The 7,244-nt window shown below is 32.0% G+C and overlaps 1 protein-coding gene across 2 annotated transcripts; it reads right to left on the bottom strand.

Moving 5' to 3' along the window:
- Window positions 1-1,968: 1,968 nt before the first annotated feature.
- On the bottom strand, window positions 1,969-6,170 carry LOC108338420 (autophagy-related protein 13a). 2 transcript variants are annotated; one of them, XM_017575289.2, is made up of 4 exons: window positions 5,925-6,170; window positions 4,062-5,701; window positions 3,796-3,977; window positions 1,969-2,679 (listed from the first exon to the last, which is right to left on the bottom strand). In XM_017575289.2, exons 2-4 carry the CDS (start codon window positions 5,346-5,348, stop codon window positions 2,367-2,369), a joined length of 1,782 nt encoding a protein of 593 aa, XP_017430778.1. In that variant the 5' UTR covers window positions 5,349-5,701; window positions 5,925-6,170; the 3' UTR covers window positions 1,969-2,366. The 2 variants fall into 2 exon arrangements, with proteins under 2 accessions (XP_017430778.1, XP_017430777.1); XM_017575288.2 differs by having other exon boundaries at window positions 4,062-5,625.
- Between the last annotated feature and the right edge of the window lie 1,074 nt (window positions 6,171-7,244).

Here is a 7,244-nt window from a genome sequence, read left to right as displayed (position 1 = left end):
TCTTTGCTATAGATTTGTCATAACTAATACATAAATAAAATTATTTTCTTAAGAAAACTTATAATAACTTTATACACTCGTCCAATTGAAAATAATCATATGATAAATTAGTTTAAAATCTTAAGGATTATTATAAAAGTTATATTAACAATAATTTTAAATTGAAAATATGAAAAACATTATTCTCCAATTACTAAATCTATTTTATTATAAATAATTACATGAATTAACATATCTTAAAATTCTCTAAACTATATATATATATATATATATATATATATATATATATATATATATATATATATATATATATATATATATATATATATATATATATATATATATATATATATATATATATATATATATATATATATATATATATATATATATATATATAAAAGTGAGTTAACTTTGTTTACGATAATAAAATTATTATTATTATTATAATAAAATTAAATATAAATATTTTTTATAATTTTATTGTAAATTTTTTATTTAGGAAGTTTATAATTAAAAAATATTTAAATTTAAAAAACTTGTCAAATAAAAAAACAATTAAATTAAAAAATTCTTTAAAAGATAAAATTGATAAAATAGTCATTTTAGTTTTAAAAAATTATATAAAATATAAAATTGAAAAATAAATGTGGACACGAAAAAAAAAATCTCTTTTATATATATAGGTATAAATAAATTATCATTTCGATTTATAATATAAACTAAAAGGACATTTATGTTTAAAATATATCATCTGTAGTTTTTAGGTTGAACTAACAATTAAACTCCATGATTTTTTTACTTTTTATAATAATTACTTGATAATTTAAAAGTCTAAAAAGTGCATGGAAATTAAATTTTATTTTGATATTGTTTCGTTTTTGTTTAAATAAGTTTAGTATTCCTCGATTTTGTTTTTAGTATTAAATAATTTTTTAACAAGTTATTTAATTAAGTATATAATTATAATTTAAAGTTTTGAGAAAATATGAATCTGTATCTTTTGTCTCTATTAAGTTGACTCTTTTAATTTCTTTTTATCTATTTTTACATTTTTCATTTTGATTCTTTGATTTATTTTTTTATCGTAACAGTTAATATGCTTTTCTTGTATATGTAAGGAGTTATTTTTACGTGTTAAATAAGTAAAAAAAAATGAAAACTAAATTTTAAAATATATATGTGCATGAATGCATATGAATGGATGAAATGAAAGTAGTGTAATAGAAATTTTGTTGGGGAGTCTATTAGTTGGTGGGCAACATAGACAAAAATTTTGAAAAAAACAAGAAGAAGAAGTTGGGTGAGCTTCATGTTTTGATGTAGTAATTAATATAAAGGAATAAGGTTTTATCTAACTTGTAGATGAAAAACATTGAAGTTTCTCATTTTATCAACTCCTGTTCACAAATTAGATTTAATTTTTGGCTCAAAAATTAATTAGAATAATTACCATTACATATTTATTTTATGTAAAAACTTTAATTTTTTGAAATGGTAATGCGTGGACTTGTTATTAAAGTCTTCCATGTCAATGATCCACGTGCAAAAGCGTTTACTAAAAGCCAATTTTTTGAAAATAACACCTTACGAAAACAGCAGAATTGATGTCACAGAACAACGTATGGTGTAAGACAATCTTGTTACAATAATTCCTTCTTAGACAATAATACGATATGATGCCACAAAACGACGGGAGGGCATTGTCCAAGAACATCATTGTATTCATCCAAAACATCTTACGCTTTAGCTTAAGATATTTACCATGAAACTTCTGGCTTTAATCTTGCCACGTACAAGGAAATTTTGATATAACTACAGTGAACATATCTTCCTTGATTTCTTTCATGATGACATTACCCTACATAGAAATTAAACCTTTACAATTATTATAAGATGATTTCAATATATTAATCAGCTTATATAATCAAATAATAAGATCTTGAGAGAAGAAAAACATCACAAAACTTATAAAGAAAAGTCAATATACATTCAAAGCAGTGTTTGCCTGCATGCATCTTTACAAAGAAATTCAGCAACCTTTTCTTTCAAAACAGCAGTAACATTCTTTTTCCAGCCTTTGTAATTGCCAAACACAATAGTTATGCAAGTTCCTCATTTCATAACTACAATGTCTATAAGGACTGAGAGAAAATTAGCATAATTTTAGTGATTATAATAAAAATGGTGTTTCTAGCCAACCAACATTCAGTCAGGATATGTACACAAATCCATTGGATCATTCTCTTCCCAAAAGAACTGTTTGTTGCTGTGTATAACTGTAATTGATTAGTAACACTCTTTAGTCAGCATCACCCCCTCAACTATTTTATAACCTTGATGATGAACCCAGTAATTTAGCATGCTCAAGCTTTATGCTTGTTCAGGATCCTGGTGCCACTCTTGGAAAGAAGAAGGTCTCTCATCTCTCTGTAACCCCTGAGCTCTTCAAGTGCATCTGCTGTCTTTCGAGGCATGAAGAAACCAGAAGCAGTGGCAACTCCTCCATCAAGTTCAGCCTTTGGGGAATGGGATGAATAGCAGCTTGGATCTTGGCGCAATGGAGGCGCAGTCCTCAGCATGTGCACAAGAACACCAACAGCAGCATCTTGTGATTTTTTTCCAATTGGGAGTGATGTTGAAGTTATCTCTGCTGTACTCTTCCCACCCACATTCTGACTGTTTATGCATAAAATGAACAAAAAGGTTGGGTGAAATAACATAATCAGATGATAAAACACAAATCATAACTATTTACATAAGCACTAGAAGAGTTGGTCAAAATCATAATATGCTAAAACAGTATTCCCCTCAAACTTCTAACAAGGGCTTAAGTAGAATTGACATGGCCTTTTGCCCATACTAATGGAGAATAGCCAAATTACCATAGCAATGCAAAATATAATCCAACAAGTGATCATCCGTTCCCAAAAGCCAAAAGGATGGATCAATAATGGTATAAAAAGTAGAACTTTAGGACCGCTTTAGTAGCAGGATAAATAAAATGCAACTACATGTTCCTATAGCAAACCAACCCTCTAAAGGTTGCCAAAGTAGAACCCCTCATGATAAATTTTATTGCATAGCAAGAACAAGAAAATGTAGCAATGCAGAGACTCGCCACCCTGGTACTAACATATGAAAAAGTAAATGCAACCACGACAATCATTTATCATGCATATTTTTTCTTCTGGATCCCGCTATAGGAATTAAGCTCTTTACAATGATGAAGTCTTTCTGGTCTCTTAACTCCTTGATGCAAAGGATTGGAGTTTATAGGCTAACATAGATCACTTGTTCAAATTAACATGGAGATGTAAAATAAATCAATGATGCTTTCCGCATATGAACTTCTCTTCTCTATTAATTGATTAAATCTTAATATAAAAAGCTATTAGAATCTCAGAAATAAACAAATCCATTATATCAAATAATCTTTTGTCTACTTCTTATTCATTAGCATTCCATGGAATATCAATAGATAGGGTACTTGGCCATCAAATACACATGTCTAGAACTCCAAATATCATTCCTGAAAATGTGGAATTTCTTTTACCATTCTGAACATGTAAGCACATTAAACTAACTTCTAATGTGGCTAAGTAACACATCCATTATAATCTTTAACAACCAAGAATGATTTTAAACATTATAGATTGATTTTAGGAGGCTTCCCTGAAATTATCATTGACCAAGGACGTATGCTAAAAGTATAACACTGATCATATCAATGTATTCATTGTCCAATTATAGATGCCCACGACTTTAATTGAGAGACAAAGTCTATCAATGTACCTGGATTGGACATCTGGTGCATCAACATCATCAACATCAAAAGGACAGGAAAAGTCACCATCATCCAACTCATCCTGAAATGATAATCTACTTGAGGTTCTTGAAAATCCAATGCGTGGTGAGCCACTTGAGGACAACAATGCTGAGAACCTCCCTGAATCATCCTTACTGTCTCTGACAAACTAAGGAGCAAATACAAGGCTTGTCAAACAGATAAAACAGATTTGAATTTAACTACAGGAGTAGCAATGAAGGAACAATGTTACCTTATGACCAGTCCTTGAAGCTTCTAATTTCCTGAGTGACCTGATTCCAGATGGAGACTCTTGGAATGAACCATCATTCCTTCTGGGAGATAAAGGGGGCAGAGAATTTCGACTAGGATCTGAAAAATTAGGAGAAAGATTTCTAGTGCTTCTTCCTATTACTGGATGAGGTATAGTTACAGGGGCGGTTTCAGAGCGTATGTGAGTTTGTATTGGATTGCTAGCATAGAAGTATGTAGGTGGCGATGGAGATGGTGAAGATGAGAAAGGAGGAGAAAGTTGATACTCATCATAACTAGTAGATCTTTGCTGATTCAGCATTCGTTGGTTGGGTAATCTGACACCATAATTATCAATAGGTGGGGATGGATAGTCATTCGGCTTGGAAGAACCTCGATACACTGGTGGGGAACCAACATAAGGATGATTCTGTACAAAATGTGCTGCTCTATGGAAACCACTAGTCCAGCTATGAGGACGATCAAGTGGTGAAGAAGATGGTGGTGCTATCCCTCTTAATGGAAAGGAAGTGGCCCCAACACCCTTATCCGAGACAGGGAAAGACCTCAAGGGGTCAGTACTGGGGCTTCCAACATAATCAGTGATTATTTTGGTTGGCAATGATGCTGAACACTCAAGGTTGAACTCAGATAGCACAGTTCTGAAGGTCACAGATATACAAAGGCGACCAGGAAGAGCCTCAATAGGAGTGAAATTATATTCTTCCATCATTCCCCCTTCTGCCCTAGAGAAAGGATCGCTAAATGAAGACACCTTGTAAACAATATCAAAATTACAACTATGACTATATGTGCTTAACTGCCTGAATATCTTATAAGCAGGGAGAAGCCTCATCTGAGAGTAAAGAGCTCGGAAAAGTACTATTGACTTCTGGTATGTCTTCTTGTAAGAGCTAGTAATGTCACCTGTTTGAGGAGCCACTACACGGGGACAATCATACTGAACAACCCACCTCTCTATGACTGTCTCAACAGAAGAACCAGCCACATCATGAACTAGTATAATGTCAATTATCATTGGATCCATCAAATTCCTGTGCCAGAAGTTCAAGTTATCCAGAGCAGAAGGCCTATCACCTAATGCCAAGTTAAACCACTTGTCACTCCTTCTCACACGAGAACCTATGGACAAGTCACCACTTCTATCATGGGGGCGTAAAAAAGGTACCCTTGAGTCCAAAATGATGTGCAAGCACTTCAAAAGAAATTGATAAACAATTTGTTCCAATTTGCCCAATTCAGGCTGCATGTTGTTCTGCAAATCCATCCTACCCTAAGTAAAAAAAATAATTCCAAACCAAATACCCCCCTCCACCCAAGAACATATCTTTACCACAAAAAAGATAATTTCCAAGAAAAATCCACTACTTGTCAAACACACTTCTCTCTGTCTCTCTTCTCTCTGTCTCTCTTCAAATAGAAAATTCCACGAACATATGAGATAACGAGCAAACCATCTAACTCACAGCATCACCTAGTGATCATCACCAGAGAAAACGAACCCCATCGGCGTCAACCAAGCAAAGCCAGAATCATGGATCACTCTGATTACGCAAAAACAACAATCAGCAAGCATGTCCACATAGTAGCATGCCAACGTCATCAACAAGCAAATTCCAACTACAATGCAGATATACACAGCCCCAAGAAAGAAAAATCAATTGAATACACAGATCATACGGGTTTTCAACCAATCAACAACAAACTAATACACCTTAATCTTCCAAAAAAAAGAAAACATCATCGCCGCAACATGAACATGGGATCTAGGAATCAAGAACAAATTTTTATCATGTGGGTTGCAACAGAGGAACTCCAGAGAGAGAAAAAGCGAAGCACTCACATATTAGGAGAAGCCGAGATGAAGAAAGGGGTGAAGGGTATGGTGGCATTGGAAGAGAGACGCCATTGGAGAAAAAAGGTTGCGTAGAAACACACAGTGCCGTAGCGTTCTCTCTCTTCAACTCCTAGTTATTGATTACTATTACTATCATTAATTAGATTAGATCCATAATAATAAATTAATAATTAATAAGACATATATGTTGTGTATTTTAATAGATCATATTTGGAAATGGATTCAGAAAATGGTAGTAGCAATAGCATGATGACGATTATTATTATTATTAGATAAATGTTGAAAATTGCAGACACAAAGATAAGAAATAGGTTTCTTTCTTAACCTGAGGTTCCTCTGTTTTCTCTGTCTCATTTGGCCAATTTTATCATCCAAAAAATCAAACTCTATGATTGATTGGTGTCTTTCATTTTTATTTCCTTTTCAAAATAATAGGACTGATTCTGGTTGGTGGAGTGATGGTACAGACTCCACTTTGCAGAGCCGTATCACAATAAAAGTGGCTTTTATTTATTATTTTTTCACATGGTTTTCAGGAAAATTAAAATCTGCAAACTGTATATATGTGTAATAGTTTATGCATAAAAGTCAGAACAGTGAATTTCATCCCCCAAAAACATGTGATTTTGCATCAATGGTTGAGTTTAAATAAATTAATGAATAGTTCTGAAGATTTTTTTTAATTATATATGTGCGTGAGAAAATAGTGTCCTTATAAAAGGAAAAAATATTTTTTATAAGTGTACAGTAAATAAAACAAAATCAATTTAATCCATATATTTTCAAAACTAATAATTCTTCAAATAAGAATAATTGATGTTAATAATATCATTTAACAAATTTAGAATTAAAATATTGAACTTTTCAAAAACAATTTTCAAATTAAAACATTTTTAACAATCCAAACTTTAGCTGTTAAAATTGAACTCAAATAATCTCAAAATCCCAATATTTTTCTTGTGTTATTAACAAATATGTACTGTATGATCGAATGATCAATCATAATAAAGAGGAGTAGTCAGTCTCGCTTGCTTCAACCCCCAATTTGTTTACTGCGAATATGAAGACCATCCCATCACGCTTGAGTGGAGGTCGAACGGACCATCCCAGTAACAAAGTACTTCTTAATAAACGTTAAGAATTGAGATTAAGGGTACGTATCAATTAGTGTAATGAACTAAGATTGGACCGTGATTAGAATTCTATTAATTTTAGGTTTATCTAAAAAACTATAAATAGAGGTCAAAGGTAAGAGGTAGGGGATCACATTTATTGTGAATTTAAGACTTTGCTCTAACCCCGTCC

Source organism: Vigna angularis, chromosome 7 (genome assembly GCF_016808095.1).
Source record: "Vigna angularis cultivar LongXiaoDou No.4 chromosome 7, ASM1680809v1, whole genome shotgun sequence".
Taxonomy (NCBI): Eukaryota; Viridiplantae; Streptophyta; class Magnoliopsida; order Fabales; family Fabaceae; genus Vigna; species Vigna angularis.
The sequence above is the reverse complement of the archived record's forward strand: the minus strand, read 5'-3'. Positions and strand labels throughout refer to the sequence as shown.

Coding starts and splice junctions, on each gene's coding strand:
- LOC108338420 (XM_017575289.2), bottom strand. CDS start 5,348: ATGGATTTGCAGAACAACATGCAGCCTGAATTGGGCAAATTGGAACAA. Junction 3,978..4,061: donor CTTCAAGGACTGGTCATAAG/GTAACATTGTTC, acceptor TTTGCTCCTTAG/TTTGTCAGAGACAGTAAGGA. Junction 2,680..3,795: donor GCACCAGATGTCCAATCCAG/GTACATTGATAG, acceptor ATGCATAAACAG/TCAGAATGTGGGTGGGAAGA.